The sequence below is a fragment of the Protopterus annectens genome, chromosome 6.part0, assembly GCF_019279795.1.
Source record: "Protopterus annectens isolate FY-2018-M chromosome 6.part0, PAN1.0, whole genome shotgun sequence".
Lineage (NCBI taxonomy): Eukaryota > Metazoa > Chordata > Ceratodontiformes > Protopteridae > Protopterus > Protopterus annectens.
In genome coordinates this window covers 1,112,109,215-1,112,131,312 of record NC_056737.1, presented here as the reverse complement: position 1 = coordinate 1,112,131,312, position 22,098 = coordinate 1,112,109,215, and the positions used below count along the sequence as shown (strand labels likewise).

At 39.8% G+C, this 22,098-nt stretch overlaps 1 protein-coding gene across 1 annotated transcript in view; it reads right to left on the bottom strand.

Annotated features, from left to right (window-relative positions):
- The window catches only part of VSX2 (visual system homeobox 2), a 211,331-nt gene that overhangs the window by 172,222 nt on the left and 17,011 nt on the right, over positions 1-22,098 (bottom strand). The window contains exon 3 of the mRNA XM_044074727.1: positions 1,169-1,292. Coding sequence (XP_043930662.1) covers positions 1,169-1,292 — 124 coding nt within the window. The remainder of the gene's footprint in view (positions 1-1,168; positions 1,293-22,098) is intronic.

The following is a 22,098-nucleotide window of genomic DNA, read 5'->3' as shown; positions in this document are numbered from 1 at the left end:
CACACACACACACACACACACACACACACACACACACACACACACACACACACACTCACACACACACACACACACACACACACACACACACACACACACACACACACACACACATGCACAAGCACAGAGCCACACTGTACTAACAGACCACATTGTCACATTCATGCCTAACTCCATCCACTCCTGAGTTTATCCCTGTAGTAGTGTGTGTGTTGTGTGTGTGTGTGTGTGTGTGTGTGTGTGTGTGTGTGTGTGTGTGTGTGTGTGTGTTGTATAATTTTGGAGGATGGCATGTGTGCTTTGCAGAGTAAACAAAGTTGTTTCCTCTTAAACCCCATGTCCCCACTTTTGGCTACTTTTTTCTTCATATTATTTTAATCTGTGTTTTAAACAAGATTTTTACTAAATAATAGACTTATAAATGGTTTACTGAAATGCAACCATTACATACATTCCTCAAAAACATAAGATGACACAAAAATGTGCCCCATAATTGACATACCACTGTTTACTCTGAGGAGTGATATACAGATAATATTGATTTTTTTCCAGACTTCAAGAATTAGACATGTGCCCCCCATTAAACATATCACTTGGCTCTTCCCTATTACAAGATCAAAACGACCTCCATCAGATATGCACATAATTGCTTTTGTCCACAAACAGGGATCATGTGGTCATATGATTTGCACTATAGATGTACACCAAATCTTCCAGTAAATTCAAGAATCGACATTGGATATTAAGATATAATTTGTCATAGTTGCTATAAGCACCACACCACAGGTGCATATATAATCTGGATCTGCACAAAGTGTAATGCATCAGCTTCTCAGGGTCAAGGCACAACATGAAAAGAGTGGTTGACTGTACCAACCATCTGAGAACTTATTTGAGCTTCCTTAGTACAAATACTTAGAAATGCTATACTTATTAAATGGGTTTCAGTTTTTGAAGGAAAACATAAAACATTAAATATGGGAAGTAAAGACAGAAACGATGACCTTTTTCAGGTAACAAATTTTATATATAATATAAATGGACATGCTGCAGAGGGAATATGTAATATAACAGAATACCCCCCTCCCCCCCCAAGTAATGTGACTATATCTCATATATTATGCCACTAATCCAGTAATGTTTTCAATTGTTCATGTCTTGGTGTTACCTGTATCCTATCCTCAGGAAGTTCTGTCTTCATGGCTAGCATCTCCCTGGCGTACACATCAGGGTAGTGGGCTTCGTTAAATGCCTTCTCAAGCTCTTCCAACTGATAGGAAGTAAAAATAGTCCTACAAAAACAGAAAATTAATAAAACACAGGTGTGTACAACTGTCTATATTTACAGCAAGCAGGTAGAATGTATGATTTTGTAATCTTGCTCTTTGCTACAAATCTTCTTTGTGACCCGATATATTTTATGTAACCCCCCCACACACACACACACACACACACACACACACACACACACACACACACACACACACACTGCTTCAAAGAAACAAATCTGCATTAAATCTAGCAGTAGAGTAACTTTTGCCATAAAGATATCCCAGATCTGTTTCATCATCCAACTGCTTGTGTCATTCCTATCAGCTTAGACTTGGCTTTTACCCCTTGAAATACGCTGGTCCTGTTTAGGTCCTGCTGTTTATCCTTTGTATGACTGAAAACAGTAACAGGATAGTAAATGGAATATTTGATTAAACAAACATAACAAATTATTTACAAGAACTGCACTATTTCCAGAGTTTTCTCTGTACTAGTTAATAAAAATATGAGGTCAGTGCCAGTCATCTGGATGCTTATGAGTGAATTATGTTCCCTGAAAATATTCCACTTTTTACTCAAGCAGCTGTTTGGTGAACTACCAGAAATACCCTGGAAAACTACCGCCCCTTTTGTTTTTGCCACTTTCTCTGCTATATTCATCCATAATATTGTACAACTCTTTCTGTGACATAAACCTACCTGGTTCTCCAAATTTCATATTACAGTCCTGTGTCCTTGAACATGTCTTTGTTCATGAACATCCTCCCCCTAGTTTGTTTATGTTCCTAATGTATTTGAATCTTCAGATACTGCCATGCACTATTTCATCTTTTTATGCTTTTGTAAGTATACATTCAGGTCAGCTAGGGTTTCCGTCTTAATGTTTTTGTGCTGCATCTGTTGCATTTCCATTATTTTACAACATTTGCAAATGTGCTGCTTTGGTAATTGTTGTTCTTCCTGTGGAACAGTGTATCTACAATTACACATAGTACTAAGGGGGCTCTGACCAACAGTAAGGGGGCTCTGACCAACAGTAAGGGGGCTCTGACCAACAGCCTGCACAACTAGTGTATCTACAATCACACATAGTACTAAGGGGACTCTGACCAACAGTAAGGGGGCTCTGACCAACAGCCTGCACAGCTAGTGTATCTACAATCACACATAGTACTAAGGGGACTCTGACCAACAGTAAGGGGGCTCTGACCAACAGCCTGCACAGCTAGTGTATCTAAAATCACACATAGTACTAAGGGGGCTCTGACCAACAGTAAGGGGGCTCTGTCCAACACCCTGCACAGCCACAAAATATGTTTCTTAAAAAGCTGCTCTGGCTCACTAATTTGGATTGGAATGAGACAACATGGATAAGTGCTTTATACAATAGAACTGTTCTTGTCTTCTATTATGCCTACAGTCTCCTGAAATCATTTAGCAGATGTATTTTATTCCAGTGGACAATAACTAATCTTATTCTTAAACTCTCAAATCTAGGAGCCAATGGCAAGAAAAATTACATTCTGAAGATTTTATTTAGACAGTGAGCTCTGAGTATGGAAGGATAAAGGCCTGACTATGCCAAGTTCAGATAGTGCCTGGGATGGTCAACCTTCCTGGGAGATGAAGTGGCTCTGATGTACCACAAGGGTGACATCTTGCAGGAGCGCCAGGTGTTACACCCAATGGAGACCAAGCCTGCCAAACCCATACTACTGAGTGCATTTGCACTAGAAGCTGAGGGGAATTTGGTATGCAGAGGCACCCCCCCCAGAGAATGCAATAGTGGAGCTTGGAGGAACTACCAAGGAGGATGCTGCCATGGACAAAGTATAGACTGCTCCCCCAGGTCCAGCAAGATGGCTCTCCCCTAATGCCAAACTCTAACAGGGGAACAGGTTGCTTAATGGGATTGCAGATCAGGAACACATGGGTTGTATGGCTCTCAAACAGACAAGGACTACCTGACTACCATCCCTACTAAAAAAATATAACTATTGAGCAAGGTCCTAGGGACTTAATATGATTAATCTAAGCCTGTTTTTTTCACTTTATATCTTACTTAAACTGTCATACTTATTGTTGTTGTTTTATATTATGTCTGTGTGACCCCCCCCCCCAGCAAAGACTGACTCTAGAGAACTCAATATTCCAAAAGTCACAACATGAATAAGGGAGAAGGAAATTTTTGTTTTGTTGGACACACCTCCCTATGTGAGCCCCATAGTTTGACTCAGCAGGTAACTAACCCCAGACAGAGAAGTCACTTTACTGCAAAACTTCAGATTAGGCCTTTGAAGCGCTGCCAGGTTTGAGGACTGCATGTAAAACTGGGAAAAAATGGCATTTGCATACAACACTCACCACTATCTACCACAATGGAGAGATAGTGCATTTCGATTCCTATCTGGGAAAATTTCTGCACAGCATAGAATCTGACATTATGAGTGACTTGTAGTTACAGGTTTGAGTCTGTCAGCCTCTGCTTACATATTGTATGATTATAAATAATTAACTTAACTAGTCTGGTGGTATTGGGTAACCCCCCTGAAAAGAGACACTCCTGTCTAAAAGGTTCTAGTTTCTAGTAGCATTACAAACAAATGTTAAGAAAGTCAGACTTGGAAACCTGACTTTCTTTCAATAAGTCTTCACTACAATGTAAAATCCACACACACCGATGCATAAAGCCACACAAACACACACACACACACACACACACACACACACACACACACACACACACACACACACACACACACAAAATACATATACACTCAACTTTTTATGTGGTCTCTGCTGAAAATGGGCTTTTAGCTCAGTTGAATTAAATGGGTATAAATAAACAAATAAAGAATAGACACAAAAACATGTCTCTCTCTTCTGCTCACTTTTCAAGAAAATGTATCCCATTACATTTGACCACCTAAACTTACAACCATTTAAATATAACTCATATATAGGTGTATGGCAATTACCTGAATGACCTAAATATCAACAACAAACATACCTAATGTTCAAAATATCAACAGTCAAAAATACCTAACCACAAAATTCCTACTGTCAAAAATACCTAAACACAAAATATTGACAAAATTGAAGTTACACCAAGAAAGGGTATCTTCTCTTGTTTTTTTTTTTTTCAAACCTGTTTCACAATTTTGTGAAATTAGCAAAAAAAAATGGTAAACCTTTCCCCACTGTTGTGCGGCCTATAATTAGCAGGTGGTGTGGAGGGTGCTGAGAGGCTTGCCTCCTTGCAAAAACACTGAGTTGTCCCAATATAACCCTTTGTGCCTAATCATACAGCAAACTTTACCTCATGCAGGCTAACAGCTTTCCCATACAGGAACTCCACAGTTCATTTAGGAATTTTTATTTGTGGAATAGTTTTTCAAAGTCATTCCAGAATCTAGGTAGGCCAGATACACTGCCCTTTTGTGATTCAAATTGCAAATTGATTATAGAGCTCAGAATCATTTTGGTATGCTGCTCTGTAAACATACATTATTTAGAATTAGCCTTACTTTGGCTAAATTTCCAACTACTCTTTCCTTAATCATTTTCTCTAAATAAATTGCCTTTTGCCAACATGATACTTGCTGACCCCGAGTTCTCTGTATACACAGTATTTATCTTTTTATAGGCCAGTACTACGTTAGCCTACCAGTAATTTTGCAACATTTGAAATAATTTTCAACTGTCCTGAGAGAATGATGCCATGTTCCATACATTCGCTAGATGCAGCCATCAGCCTCTGGGTCCTCTTCGCTTCTAGATTAGGCCGTCTTTATCTTTCTAAACTGACAGCATTATATCCATGCTCCCTCTGCCCCCACCTACAACTACACAAATGTTAATGATGTTCTCTTCCCAACAGAGGTTTTTGTTGCTGTAGACTGCTGTTCTAAGACTAACACGATGATTCTGATAGGGGTCTTCTTCAGTCTACCAAGGTTCAGCTGTCCAGTACCAAACATATAAAGCACAGAATCCCACCACCCTACTTAAAAGTGATTTTGCAGGACAGGTTCTCCAGTATGAGCACCCTAAACCAAAAACTCAATTCCTTAAATATACTCAGAGGAAAAATAAATAGAGTCATACCCTTTTGTCCTAATTGCTGTGACTTCAGAGGTAATATATTTAGAGAATGGTATATAGTGGCAACCCCCAGTAACAACATGACATGCCTTCTGTATCTAACCCATGCAGTCAACCAGATAATGGTACACTTGTCCACAGTAGGTTGAGCTCCAGATGGTTATTCCAATAAGCCAAAGCAGATCATTTCAATATTGTCCAGATTCAATTCTGTCATGCCTCACTATCTGCATAAAAACAATGTTTTTATTTGCTGCTCTGTTTTATGTTTTATACTATATTGCTTTTAGAGATTCATCAACTCAGGGATTTTTTTCCTTAGCTCATATTACAATGTATTTAATGTTTAAGGGAAAATTAACTTGCTTCAGAATCTAAAAGGATGCCATGTGTCAGTAACATGTTTGTACTTGGCATACCATCTTGCGACTAAGCAAGCCCTCCCTTTAATACTTGCACTGTAGAGCGGCTTCCAAATACAAAGCCCTAAAGCTGCCTTTTGCATCCCAGAAAATGTTATAAGCAAGCAATGCTGATTATCTCACTAGACCCCATCATGTTTTGCAAATAAAACTCTGCTCACTTCTCTGTATTTTGCTCTGATGTAAGACTTTTGTTTTCTTTGTAATAATCTTTAACTCATTTGTGCATTATATTATGAGAGTAAACAACATGAGGATGCCAAAGGGCAGATATTTTAGATGAATACAATATTCTTGCATTCTTAACAAAGTTTCTGACCTCCCAAACTCATTTTTAATGCTTAAAACTATAAACTTTCATCACAAATAATTAATGCCCTACTGGTTATTGTATTATCTATTGACTATTTATAGAGCAGTTTATTGTCCCACACACCCATTATCCCTTTCCACTCCTCATAAGCATGACTCTATGCTGGTACAAGGCATTCTACAGGCCTTTTAGCTCTAATACTTCTTTAACAGGGGCATTCAAATTATATAGTACCCTTTCTCTGGAATAATACTTCCTTGTATGTCCTCTGACCTGCCAATCTTGCATAATCTCCTTTGTGTCCATTTAAGTTTATATTTCCTTGATACATTTTAACTTTGTGCCTGTTTACGTCTACATTTCCTTGATACATTTTAACTTTGTGCCTGTTTACGTCTACATTTCCTTGATACATTTTAACTTTGTGTCCATTTACATTTGTATTTCCTTGATACATTTAACTTTGTGCCTGTTTACGTCTACATTTCCTTGATACATTTTAACTTTGTGTCCATTTAAGTTTATATTTCCTTGATACATTTTAACTTTGTGCCTGTTTACGTCTACATTTCCTTGATACATTTTAACTTTGTGCCTGTTTACGTCTACATTTCCTTGATACATTTTAACTTTGTGTCCATTTACATTTGTATTTCCTTGATACATTTTAACTTTGTGCCTGTTTACGTCTACATTTCCTTGATACATTTTAACTTTGTGCCTGTTTACGTCTACATTTCCTTGATACATTTTAACTTTGTGCCCATTTAAGTTTATATTTCCTTGATACATTTTAACTTTGTGTCCATTTACATTTGTATTTCCTTGATACATTTTAACTTTGTGCCTGTTTACGTCTACATTTCCTTGATACATTTTAACTTTGTGCCCATTTAAGTTTATATTTCCTTGATACATTTTAACTTTGTGCCCATTTAAGTTTATATTTCCTTGATACATTTTAACTTTGTGCCTGTTTACGTCTACATTTCCTTGATACATTTTAACTTTGTGCCTGTTTACGTCTACATTTCCTTGATACATTTTAACTTTGTGCCTGTTTACGTTTACATTTCCTTGATACATTTTAACTTTGTGCCCATTTAAGTTTATATTTCCTTGATACATTTTAACTTTGTGTCCATTTACATTTGTATTTCCTTGATACATTTTAACTTTGTGCCTGTTTACGTCTACATTTCCTTGATACAGTTTAACTTTGTGCCCATTTAAGTTTATATTTCCTTGATACATTTTAACTTTGTGTCCATTTACATTTGTATTTCCTTGATACACATTAACATTTGTATCCTGGTACTCACACCATCTTCTCACTGCAAGACTATACAAACCCCTTTACTCTCTATATATCTTCAGAGGGACACTATTAACCATTTGTGTAGCCATTCTCTGAATTATTTCTACCCTATCAGTGTCTTCACATAGAAGAGTTTGCCAGAACTGCATAGATTACTCTAAATGTCATTTTATTATCTATCTATGTAGAGCAATTACAGCATTTTGTTTTGAACAGCTGATACATTACCTCGTGCATTTCAGCACTCCACTCACTTGCGTTGCTGTTTTCTCACACTGTTCACCTTTACATCATCTGATTCCTGCTACTCCAGTTCAGCATATTCTTTTCATGGATTTTTGCTTCCTATATAAATTCGATCCATCCACCCACAACCTCTTTTTTTCCCATTTTTGTACAGGGGATTGGGGTGCACTTCAACAGTGACAATCATCTAGAGCCAAGGTTTACACAACCAGGTGGCTAGCCCTACCACAGTAGTTCATCCGCACCACACACTTGCACACACACTCACACCTATGGTCAATTTAGAGTGTCCAATCCACCTACTGAGTGTCTTTGGAATGTGGGAGGAAACTGGAGCACCTGGAGGAAAGCCATGTGAACACAGGGAGGACATGCATGCACACTCTGCACAGAAGGCACCCCTTTTGCATAAATTTCTGCATGGAATCTAAGCTGACATTTTGAACCATCCCATTCAATATTGCCAAGTGTGGTTTCATCCCTTATTTACTTTCTCTTGTTTCAAACCTGTTTCACAACTTTGTGAAATTAGCAAAAATGAAAAATAAAAATTACTTTCAAGCATTCTGCAGGTTTAGTTATAAAGACATTGACAAGGACTGCTCCATTTCTGACTGCTATGATATCCACCTGTTAATATTTTTTTTTATCTGAGTGAACTCCAAGAGTACCACTATGTTCTATTATCTAGACTATGTTTTGCCCATTTCTCCCCCATAACCATGTCAGAGTTATCAATGTGTTCATTAACCTTTTATTACTGTTGCTGTTATTTTCCCTGCATCCCTGCATCCCTGCATTTGTTTTTGTTTGTTTTTTTTTCCTGGAGAGCATGCACACAACACATGCAATGCAGCCATGCATGAAGCAGGTATATATGATCCCTCCAGTGGCAGCCCCATAGGCCTCATAGCCATACTGCTTCAAGAGTATATGTCTCAGCAGCTGACTTCTGTCCACCACTGATCGTCACTCATTCCTTCTTTCTCTGGCCAACCCTCTGGCATCTTTTATGTGGTACCATATCAAATGTGTTGCAAAATGTTAAGTAGAAAATCACTGCTAAGCTAATCATGAAAAGTCCCAGTAAAGTCCATTACACAAATGTGAAGGAAAAAATAGTCAAATCAGCATGACGCAGTTCAGAGTTGGACAGACTGTTGTCTACAATGCCAAATTAGACCATAATCACCTTCACCCCCTGTTTCTAATCTAATGCCTTACCCATCCAAATAAAACACTATTAGATTTTTTTCAAAAAATGCTTTGTTAATCCATCAAGCTATAGTTTACATTAAGCACCTTTACTGGAAAATAAGAAATGGTCACTCAAAGTATACCCAGTAACAGATTTATTGCTCTACACTTAGCACCTCGGCTATGTTGCATCCTTCAACAGTTACAAAAACATTGAATAGGATTTCTCTTGTATGATGTTCCTGTTGTGAAGCCATAATGACTTTTGCCCAGCACCTTGCAGACTTCTACATATTCTAAATATTGTATCTCATAGCAATTTCACAATTTTCTCAATAGGTGAGATCACATTCACAGGACAGCAGTTACGAGCTTCAGCCCCATTCTTATTTCTATGATGATATTGCAGCAAAGAATCGCATGCCTGCTGAAAATGAGAGGATCATTGACTTCAATCTTTGGACGTCTAGAATCACAAATGCAACTGCAGCGAAGTATAGGATTATGGTACGTCACAGTATTCACTTTACTCTTAGGTGCACTGATTTCAGACTTAGTATATATAGTACATATAAGTGGCAGGGGTGTGGGGGTACTCTACCTACACTGAGAGCGCAAGGGGACAAAATTCTCAGAAAGACTTGAAAAGTTTAATAGGAAGTGTTAACATTTGTTTTTCATTGACTTTTTCACAGTTTATTTTTTTACAAGTGTCTCAACTCGCATCATCAGTTCTTGCATTAATAAAAGGGAGGAAAGAGTGTAAGTGCATGCACTGGTGTACACTTCTTGGAATAATTTATTTATTTTGTACAATAAAATGTGCTAAAATTTAAATGTTTAAAAAAAATCCCTGGTGAAGAGCTCTAATGGTGTTTCTCTAATGGTCATTCAAAGTCGTTTGCTTGATGTGACTTCAATGATAGTAATGGATTATTAAAGTGTCATACAGATGATGATGGCTATAGAGGTAACCAAGAATGGACATAAGGTGAAGGTTAACTGTAATCTGTTTTGAAATTGCATACTTACTGTACAGATTTCCAAAGGATGTTAACTGTTACCAGTATTGTTATTGTATACTTGCTGTCCATTGTTAAATACTCTTCTTCGTGTACTAGAAACAATTTTTCTCTTTTTTGTAAACTGTACATATTTTTGTAATCATGGAGCTTTTCTCCCCGGGTCTCCACTGAAAAAGGGCCTTAGCCCAGATGGACTAACCCGGTCAACAAATGTCAAATAAATAAAATAAAATTTGGAAAGGTAACATGTTGAGAGAAGTTGAACAAGAGATCATAACCCTAGCAATAAATGGAAAGGATGATTATAAAAGTGATAAGATGTAAGGCAAAAGATGTTGAATATATGTCATGGATTTTGCACTTTAATACAAAACACAGTAGATCTAAATGTTAATGGATTTTGAATGATTTAAAGCACTTTTCAGGACTTCTAGTTATGTGTGTAAAAAGCTTACAAGTAAAACCAGCTGTAACTTTTTGTGTGAATAAAACAATGTCATGCTACAGTTAACAAAAAAGTTGGGGAATTTTGAGATAAAGAGGTTATACAAGCAGATGGTATATAAAACTGAAGTAGCTGGTTTCCTTGGAAGATGGAGCCAAATGAAGAAATCTGAGATTGTCTTTTACAGGGTAGAGAGGGTATAAGCTGTATTTTGTTAAAACAAAATTGTCACTATAAACAGGCCTCCTGAAGTGGTCATTGCATACAAACAGAGCTTATCACCTGCCATAGGTATAAATGAATGAATGAATGAATGAATGAATGAATGAATGAAATCATGATAAACCTAGAATTATTTTAATTCAGTTTGTAGTACTATATGAAAAGTACTATGGTAGTTGTGAAAACAGAAATGATGCACATAAAAGGGTGATCTATTTATCTAGATGACAACTTTGATGACTTTGATGAAACCACATCACAAGAGATTACAATTCACAGATGAGATTAAGGAATGTAAATGACAAAAAATTAAATATAAACTGACTAACCTGCTATTCTGAAGGGTTAATTTTTTTTCAAAGGTGATATGTTTACTCAAGCAAAATTTGTGATAGTTAATAGTTAAAATATTTATTCCAAGTAATAGAACATGATGTAGTAGGAATAGAGCCTTTCTAAATCAGTAAAATGCTTCAAGTTCAGTGGGCAATATATACCAGGAATAGGAATGCTCTTTGGCAGGTAAATAATGACCTGAGATGGTTTATTTAAGTAATAACCGACAACATTGGGGTGGTATATTGAAGATTTACCCATGGTTGGTGTGGTTTAATCACGAGGGCGAAGCGCGAGTGATTAAATAAAGCCAACCGTGGGTAAATTTCAATATACCACAACCACGGAGTCGGTTATTGCTATTATACAATGACATTATTTAAGAAAAAAAATACTTACTTTTCTTAAATAATATCTTTGTATAATGCCTCTGTGATGCCCTTCTGCATTTTTTCTAGTATCCTGGGGCTTTTTCAGATGTACTTCGCATGCATATGGGACATGTGTTCCCACGCTTACGCAGGACTTCAGTGCTGTACAGAGGTAGCAACAGAGAAAGGAAGATCTCTGTTGTTGTTTTTTTTTTTTAGTTGAAAATAAAAAAAGAAAGCAGGAGACTTTTTACGTTCGGGAGACCCAGGACAGACAAAATAAAAGGATAATAAGGTAAGTTTCTTTAGTTTTGCAGAATAAACCTGATTATCCTCTTATTTCTGTCTGCACCATCTCCCTCATTTTTTTCAGGTCTTCCATTTTCTTTTTTTGTGCAAAAAAGAAATAAAAGTAAAAAAAAATATGAGAAATATTAATGGGAAAAAGTCCAGGTGACCGGACCTTTTTCCGTTAGTATATTCTCGGATTTACAATGGGCACACTGGTTGGGCTGGCCAATCAGCATCCTCGTTTTTGAATATTAATGGCCAGGCATTGTATAATTGCCAATATGACTGCAACAATTCAGAAGTATGGCTGTTGTTGAATTTAGACATTGAGAATGAAGGCTGTATACACAAAAGATGAGACTTAATTTCCTTTCTGATGTCTTTAAAGTTACATGTAGTTGAGGGAATTTGTAAATTCTGTATAACAGTTAAGCATTTCCTATTTCAGCTGCCTTACAGAGACCATGTAACAATTACTCAAAACTGCTACAATAAAGTAATGATTTGTATTGTGTAAATATGTTCTTTGTATATAGTAGTATTTTAGCATTTGTATGTTTCATGTAAAACAAAATCAAGATGCTTTGTACCTGTTTTATTTTGGACCTAGACATTATTATAGGTCCTTTTAAATAATGTAAAAAATAAGAATTCTAGGCATGGTGATTATGGGAATATATAATGACAATATTATTAATATAATTAACCTTGAAATGCTTTGACCAGAACTGTCATGTGTTAACTCATCTCCAGTTATTTGTAATAAGATGTTTAGGTTCTGTGACTGTTGACATGTACTAACCATTTGTTTAAAATTTCATAACATCCAGAGTTAATTAATCAGGGTAAACAATTTTCATCTTTTGAATTTAAATTTTTTAAATTAAAAGTTGCAGGCATTTTTTGAGTGGCTGCAAATTAAGGCTTTATAATTGCTTATATAAATTTAATAAATGAAGTGATAAGATTGAAAGTTACAGTGGTGTTTTATTTTAAATTGTATCCATACATCTCAACCTCTTACAGCAAGAAATCTGGACAAAGCCTTAAATAAAAGAGGGAACAAAGGCCCAAGAATATGGGCATTTTTTTAAATATTGCTCTTACAAACTTAGAAAGTTGACAGAATAACAGTTTTTTTCATTAGCATGAATTTTCTGAAGGACATGAAGTCTGAATCTCAAATGTCTGTCTTTATTTTCTAACTTCAATCTTTAATGATTTGCCACTAATTTGCTAGAAAACCACAAGTTATGAAAAATGGACCAATAATATGAAGCAAAAATCTGGGCATTCTGTAAATAATCTGTACAGCTGAGAGGTATGATTGTGCATTCTCTACAAAGCACCTAGCAGTCCTTCTGCAAATAATCTGTACAGCTGAGAGGTATGATTGTGCATTCTCTACAAAGCACCTAGCAGTCCTTCTGCAAATAATCTGTACAGCTGGGAGGTATGATTGTGCATTCTCTACAAAGCACCTAGCAGTCCTTCTGCAAATAATCTGTACAGCTGAGAGGTATGATTGTGCATTCTCTACAAAGCACCTAGCAGTCCTTCTGCAAATAATCTGTACAGCTGGGAGGTATGATTGTGCATTCTCTACAAAGCACCTAGCAGTCCTTCTGCAAATAATCTGTACAGCTGAGAGGTATGATTGTGCATTCTCTACAAAGCACCTAGCAGTCCTTCTGCAAATAATCTGTACAGCTGGGAGGTATGATTGTGCATTCTCTACAAAGCACCTAGCAGTCCTTCTGCAAATAATCTGTACAGCTGGGAGGTATGATTGTGCATTCTCTACAAAGCACCTAGCAGTCCTTCTGCAAATAATCTGTACAGCTGGGAGGTATGATTGTGCATTCTCTACAAAGCACCTAGCAGTCCTTCTGCAAATAATCTGTACAGCTGGGAGGTATGATTGTGCATTCTCTACAAAGCACCTAGCAGTCCTTCTGCAAATAATCTGTACAGCTGGGAGGTATGATTGTGCATTCTCTACAAAGCACCTAGCAGTCCTTCTGCAAATAATCTGTACAGCTGGGAGGTATGATTGTGCATTCTCTACAAAGCACCTAGCAGTCCTTCTGCAAATAATCTGTACAGCTGGGAGGTATGATTGTGCATTCTCTACAAAGCACCTAGCAGTCCTTCTGTAAATAATCTGTACAGCTGAGAGGTATGATTGTGCATTCTCTACAAAGCACCTAGCAGTCCTTCTGCAAATAATCTGTACAGCTGAGAGGTATGATTGTGCATTCTCTACAAAGCACCTAGCAGTCCTTCTGCAAATAATCTGTACAGCTGAGAGGTATGATTGTGCATTCTCTACAAAGCACCTAGCAGTCCTTCTGCAAATAATCTGTACAGCTGGGAGGTATGATTGTGCATTCTCTACAAAGCACCTAGCAGTTCTTCTGCAAATAATCTGTACAGCTGGGAGGTATGATTGTGCATTCTCTACAAAGCACCTAGCAGTCCTTCTGTAAATAATCTGTACAGCTGAGAGGTATGATTGTGCATTCTCTACAAAGCACCTAGCAGTCCTTCTGCAAATAATCTGTACAGCTGAGAGGTATGATTGTGCATTCTCTACAAAGCACCTAGCAGTCCTTCTGCAAATAATCTGTACAGCTGAGAGGTATGATTGTGCATTCTCTACAAAGCAAAAACCTAGCTCTGACTGCATAACTCTCGACGTGTTTTTATTGTATAATATCTCTCTAAAAATGTATTAAATAGTTTTAACAAAACAGATCCAATAACATCCTTTAGAATAAAAATTAAGAATAATTAGTTATAAGGGTGTTCTTCACCCCTCTCACCCCCTAAAGGGCCCATAACCATACCAGAAGAATGTAGATCCCCAGCAATCAGTGACACACAGGTTAAAACAGCCCTTTCCAAAGCCAAAAACACAGCTTCAATGGGACCGGACAGTGTCCCAGGCTGTGCCTTACACGAGCTCCAAAATGAACTAACCCCTCACCTAAACACACTGTTCAAACTCAGCCTCTCTACAGGCTATGCACCCATAGAGTGGCGCACAGCAACAGTTATCCCACTCCACAAAGGTGGAGCCACAACGGACCCCGGGAACTATCACCTATAAGCCTGACTAGCCTGGTCTACAAGGCTATGGAGTGCATCATCATGGAACTCATTAACAGAGATATTGGGAACCTCCAAACATTGAACCCTACCCAGTTTGGCTTTGTTAAGGCCAGATTATGCCTCCTAAACCTGCTGGACTTCTTTGAGACAGTTACCAAGGCTTTAGACAAGGGAAAGGAGGTCCACACAGCCTACCTAGACCTCGCAAAGGCTTTCGACACCATTCCCCATTCTGGTATTATAGACAAGCTCACCAGCCTGAACATAAACCCCTACGTCACGAGATGGGTTGCCAGTTGGCTCATGGATAGAACCCACACAGTGAGAGTTGCAGGCTCTAGGTCTGACTCTAAACCGGTTACAAGTGGCGTCCCCCAGGGCTCAGTCCTGGGACCCCTCCTGTTTGGTATATACTTCTCAGAGGTGCAGGCAAGCACAGGAGGACTATGGCTGACCAAGTTCACAGACGACTGCAAACTGGGGGCCATAACTGACTCTCCAGCTGATACAGACATCCTCCAGAAGGGTCTTACTGAGACAGATACCTGGTGTCAAAATCATAGCCTCAAGCTAAATGCCAAAAAGTGCATAGTCATATATTTCCAAGGTGGTTAGAAAATCCTTCTATGTGGCCCACCTAATCACAAAAGGGTTCGCATCTAGAACAAAAGAGGTTATTGTGCCCCTCTACTCATCACTCATCAGACCCATCATAGAGTACAACACCCATTTGGGATGTACCTTACAAGACACCTGCAACAGCTGGAAAGACAACAGAAGTACCTCACCAAGAGGATTACTGGCCTCAAACAGATGCCCTATGCAGCCCGACTGAAGAAACTCCAGCTGTACTCGGTTGCATACCGCTTACTCAGAGGTGACCTCTGCCTGACATACAAGGCCATGTGCAACCCAGAATTGATGGACATGCTCCAACTAAAAAAAAAACAAATCCCTGAGAGCCACACGTTCTAGGGATCTAAACCTCACCACAACGATAAATAGGACGTGCTGGAGGAATAGATTCCTGTCCCAGAGTCTCCCCATGCTTTGGAACAAGATTCCAATCTACTTTGGTCATAGCCCCTCACTAACACTCTTTAAGAGAAACCTTGACGAGTGGATGGGAAACAGAAAATTTACCCCAGGGATCACTGAAGTGGCTCTGCTGGACAGAGGCATAGGGAACTAATCTAAGGGGGCGGCGAAAGCCAACACATTCTGGCTAGGCTTATAGATGCCCTTGGGCAGATAGTCTAATACTTACCTATGAATCTATGAGGGTCATCAGTTTGAATGTCTTCTGATCACATTGATAATATGCCCCTGAAAACTGATCCGGTACTTAGAGACCTGGGAGCCGATGTGGACAACAAAATGAACTTTGATGACCATGTATCCACTATTGGCAGAAATTATTTTGTCATTGCACAGCTTGTTAGTAGCGTATGGCATCTAGGGCCAGCGATGTGACCATTTCACTGTATTCAGTGCTTATTAAGGATCATTGAATGCAATGCCCCCTTTGGTATATACCTGTCCAAACTCTTAACACAACTTGAATGACCACAATTTCTTCTCACTACAAAACTTAAGGGCCAAAATCATAAAGACTGTACTGACCATCTCAAAGCCTTGCCCTCTTCTTGCTATCATACAGGCTACTATGGGGAAAATCTCTGCTTCCCATATAGAGCCTCAACAGACACTATCCTCTCAGATCTGCTGAACAGCTGCAAGTGCGATGGCAGCATAAACACATGCGCAATAGATCATAATATCTACTGCAACATAAATAGAACATGTTGGAGGGATAGATATGTATCACAAAATACCACTTCTTTGGAAACATCTTCCTCTCCACATAAAGCAAAGTGCTTCTCTTATACTATTCAGACGTAATCTGGATGAATGGATGGGAATGTGCAAATTCACCCCTGGTTTAGCATTCTTGTCCTTTATGGATAGGACTTAACCCCAGTAATCAGGGGTTTGGGGATGCATGTAGACAATAAACTGGTCTTTGACTATCATTTGTCTCTGGCAGCAAGAAAATCATTCTGTGTTGAGCAACTTACAGTCAAGTGTCTGGCATCTAAGTCTAAGGAGGTCATTATTCCACTGTATTTGGTCCTCATCACACTAATCATTTAACTAGTCCAGTCCATATACAGAATTACTGTATCCAGGACTGTTTGTAAGCTTCTGAGCCCCCAAGCCTTTCTGTGTTGGAGAGAAGCCTTCTAGCTTATCAGTGGGAGTGGTAAGCACTAGGTAGCCTTTTCTACCACAAAAGGAGTGGTTTCTGGCCCAGAAATTGTAGTTTATTGGCTGTTTTATTTATTTATTTATTTATTCCAGTTTGGTGACTGGGGAGGTCCACTGGGCTCAAGAGCCCATTTTCAGTGGAGGTCCGGGGAGAAAAGCTCCACAATACAAAGTTACATCACATAGTGAATTACAAAGAAAAAATATTTGCATTACAGTCAATAGGTAGTATTACAACAAACAGCAGGTAGAATTGCAGTCAAATAGGTATCATTCACTAAAGCAACTAAGATATTAAAGAAATTATCCAGGAGGATGAGAGGCATAGAGCAAAAGGCTGGATGTAGATATTAGTTACATTTACAATCTAGGTCTATGAGAGAAATTAGAGAGGTATGAAGATTAGCCAGGAGAGAAGGAAGAGGGAGGTATGGGATGAAGAGTGCAGTTACATTTTCGGTGAATAAACAGGTAGGAATGAAGTTGTGTTTTGAAGGTGTGTAGGTTGTCACAGGTCCTCAGTGTAGAGGGCAGGGCATCCCATTTCTTAGCTGGGGAAAAGGAGAGTAGAAGCTGACCAGCTGGGCACTTGGGTTTGTGGACAGAAATAAGGTTTTGGTGAGTAGATCTAATGGGTCTGAGGGGAGGTTTATTGATGAAGGATATTAGATAATGCAGGGCAACTGGTGGGTTGAAATAATAATTCGTGGGCTGAGACAATTTGGAGGAAGTCTAGTTGATTGGGGAGTTCAAGCCAATTTAAAGTTTGTAAGGAGGTGCAGTGATGAGAGAAGGAATTTGCCTCGGTGGCGAATCTGGAGATTTTATTGTAGCATACTTCCAGTTTGGAGGTAAGGGTGGAAGTTAGATTAGTAAGCAGAGGAACACCATATAGAAGAGATGGGAGGAGATATGTGGTGGCCAAGGTATGTCTAGTAGCGGGAGAGAGGAAGTGATTATTTCTGTACAGTAGGCCGAGTTTTATGTGGGTTTTCTTGATGTTAAGTTGGATGTGGGTATTGAATTTTAAGTGTTCATCGATGGTGTTTGGGCAGTTTTTTCCATCTCTTTCAACTTTCTGGTTTAAAAGCTCACATTTGCATGTGTTTCCCGCTTTTCCTGTCACTAGTCTAGCCCAGCTACAGATTTGCTGTATCCGGGACTGTTTGTAAGCTTCTCAGCCTCCCAAGCCTTTCTGTGTTGGGGGGAAGCCTTCTAGCTTATCAGTGGGAGTGGTAAGCCCTAGGTAGCCTATCTACCACAACAGGAGTGGTTTCTGGCTGATAAATTGTAGTTTATTGGCTGTTTGGGCAGTTTTTTCTCTCTTTCAACTTTCAGGTTTAAAAGATGCATTTGCACTTGTTTCACCCTTTCCTTTAACTAGTCTAGCCCAGATACAGATTTACTGTATCCAGGACTGTTTGTAAGCTTCTGAGCGGTGCCAAAAAGTCTGCTCTTCATTTTTTTCCTTAGATCTGCTAGTTCTCTCCTCTCTTGCACTTTTACTAGCTTATAAGTCTAGCACTTTACCAGACATCTTGTAGCAATTATTGTGGCACACAAAAGTGCTACCAGCACTAAACGTTCTACAAGGAAACAGCTCCAGTACTTATTATTAATGACCACCCCTCCAAGCATGTCTGAAGGTCAGTTCCCTGTGCTTTCTCCTATTAATCTGGTAAACTTGGGCATCCTAAAGCAATGTAGCAATTGCCTCATGTACACTGACAACACTCTCCTCTTACATTCCAACACTCAGACTTGTGAGAGATGCACTTATATATCCAAAATGGAAGCCACGCACTCTCCAGCCAAGACCGGAATAGCTGGCCAAGAGGAGAAGGTCAAGAGTGGCACCCCACCACATGGAACACATAGCCCTCCAGAACTCACACCAATGCTGCCTTCACATAAAAACACAAACCACACACCCACCTTTGCAGAGGCTTTCAATACAAATCTATGCAAACAACAGAGACCTCCAAGGCAGAAATGCACTTGACCACCACAACACAACACTAATCATGTGACACATAACTCTTCTAAACAGTGTGCCACTCAACCAAAGCCCATAAGGCAAAACAGCATGCCCAATACACTAGTCATAGATGACTCGATAGTGAGGTACAGTGATGTCCCACTCACTAGGCTGAATAAGGAGAAAGTAACAGTCAGCTGCCTGTCAGGTGCCAGGATCCGCCACATAACGCACGCACTCAGGTCCCTCAACAACAGGTACATATATGATTCTGTCACTGCACCTGTGGGGGTGAATGACCTGAGACGTACCTCCCTGGACTACATGAAAAGAGACACTGAGGAGCTCTTGGATTATGTAGTCCAGGCGGGTATGACCCTAGCCCTGAGCAGCCTCCTACCATCACCCAGAATGATACTACAGTATAAGCAGAAAATGATTGATTTCAACAATTGGCTAAGTTTCTGGTGTCATTCTAAGGGGATCCAGTACTGTCTGCCTAGGATGACATGATTGACAGACCTCGATGCTTTGCTAGAGATAGCCTGCATCTGTCACCCCTGGGCTTCTGGATACAAGCCAAGGCTCTTGCCACCCCTATAAGTGCTGTTTTAGGTGGTGTTTCAAAGACCAAATTACCACCGTAACAGCTACAAACAAATGCAATCTGAGGGTCATGCTTTTCAACACTAGAAGTCTAAATCTCAAAATTTACTTGCTCGAAGCACTCCTTAAAATGGAGAACATCGACATTTGTGCTGTAACAGAGACCTGGTTCAATGCAGCAGAAAGCACCCCTGCACTACCAGGCTATAACTCATTCCACACCTTTCAGCCCCAGAACTTGGACCGAAGCTCCAAAGGTGGTGGTGTTTCCATATTCATAAAGGATGCACACACCTCCAGACTGGTAGCCCAACATAACGCATCAGAGATACTTCAGGTGCCTCTAACACTGGGTAAGACAGAGATTCAGGTTGTAGCCTGCTATAGGTCCCCAACCATGTCCCAAGACTCACACTCCACGTTCCTAATCACCCTGAAGAATATTAGGATCCAGCCTAACACTCTCATACTGGGCAACTTCAACTACCCCTCCATTAACTGGGAAAACCAATACACTTTCCCAATGCTTTCTGGAATTCATTAATTCCAATGCCCTGGACCAGCTCGTTCTTACCCCCACTAGAGGTAGCAGCATCCTTGACCTGGTGATTACTAACATGGGAGACTGTTGCTCTACACCAATACTCAATTCCTCCCTGGTTAGATCAGACCACAAACTAATCACCTTGGAACTCCACATCCCTCCCACCCCCCCGAACCCCTCCCGCAAAGGTAACCACCATGAAAACTTCTCCAAAGCTAATTTTGGGCTCCTAAAAACAAAGGTGGCGAACTTCACGGCACCCATGCAAATGGAGAATAGTTGCATGACCATTGAATCAGGCACCAATGCGCTGTATGAATACATACACAACTGCATGGATCTCACCATACCCAATAGAACAAAGATGCTCTCCTCCAAAAAAAGGAAGCCAATCAGGTGATCCCCTGTCATAAACAAACTCTACAACAGAAGGAGGAAACTTATGCAGAATCAGGTGAAGTCCCAAGACTGGAAAAACTCACTTATCAGCCTCAACAAAAAGTTGAGATCCCTCATCAAATCCTCTAAAGCTAACTATGAAAACAGAATTGCAGCAGATAGTTATGACAACCTAAAGCTAGCTATGAAAACAGAATTGCAGCAGATAGTAAAGACAACCACAAGGCATTCTATAGTTATGTAAAGAATCTCCACAGCAATACCCAGATTTGCTCTGAGTTACTGCACAATGGTACCTCCTATACCGAGCCAACAGATATTGCCAATATATTGGCCAACAGATTCAGTGCCAACTTTAGCCCCCCCCCCCCCAAGGACCAATCACAATACCAGTAGATTGCCAGGCACCCGGTATTACTGCTGGACAGGTTAAAACAGCACTGTCCAAGGCCAAGAATAAAGGTTCTATGGGACCTGACAATATCCCTGGCTGTGTTCTACATGAACTACAGAGTGAACTGGCACCTCACCTGTGTTCCCTGTTCAATCACAGCCTCATCTTAGGCTTTGTCCCTACCAAATGGCACACTGCTACAGTCATCCCTCTCCACAAAGTAGGAGCAACTACAGACCCTGGGAACTATCGCCCCATTAGCCTGATGAGTCTGATATGCAAAGCTATGGAACACATCATCATGGACCTAATAAACAAGCATATAGGGAATCTCCAAACTCTGGATCCCACACAGTTTGGTTTTGTGAAGGGTAGATCATGCCTGCTCAACCTGGTTGACTTCTTTGAGTCAGTCACCAGAGCTGTGGATGATGGTAAGGTGGCTCATACACCCTACCTTGATATGGCCATGGTCTTTGATACCATTCCCCACCCAGGAATCATAGAAAAACTCACTAAGTTAGGCATCAACCCCTATATCACTAGGTGGGTTGCAAACTGGCTCACAGTGTGTGAAAGTAGCTGACTCCAAGTCAGACTGCTGACCTGTCACGAGTGGAGTCCCACAGGGTTCGGTCCTGGGTCCACTCTTGTTTGTGATATCTACTTCTCTGAAGTCCAGGCCAACACAAAGGGATTCTAACTGACAAAGTTCGCAGACGATTGCAAGTTGGGAGCTATTATTAACTCCCCAAATGATGTTGACATCCTACAGAAAGGCCTCACTGAGACCAACGACTGGTCTCAGAACCATGGCCTTGAGCTCAATGCCAAAAAATGTGTCGTCATCCCCTTTGGGAAAAACCTGGTTCCCATGAATTACCACATCAATGATAGTCCACTGAACACAGAAGGAGTTATAAGAGATCTGGGAACACAGATTGACAGCAACCTCTCTTTTGACCATCACATTGCCAATGTTGTCAGAAAGTCCTTCTATGTGGCACATCTCATTATTAAGAGTTTTGCATCCAGGAAGAAAGGGGTCATTGTCTCCCTCTACTCTTCCCTCATGAGGCCAATCATCAAGTAAAATGCCCCATTTGGCATGTATCTCACTAGACACCTGCAGCAACTAGAGAGACTGCAAAAGTACCTCACAAAGAGGATCCTAGGCCTTAAACACTTGTCCCATATGGACAGACTCAAAAAAACTCCAACTATTCTCTGTCT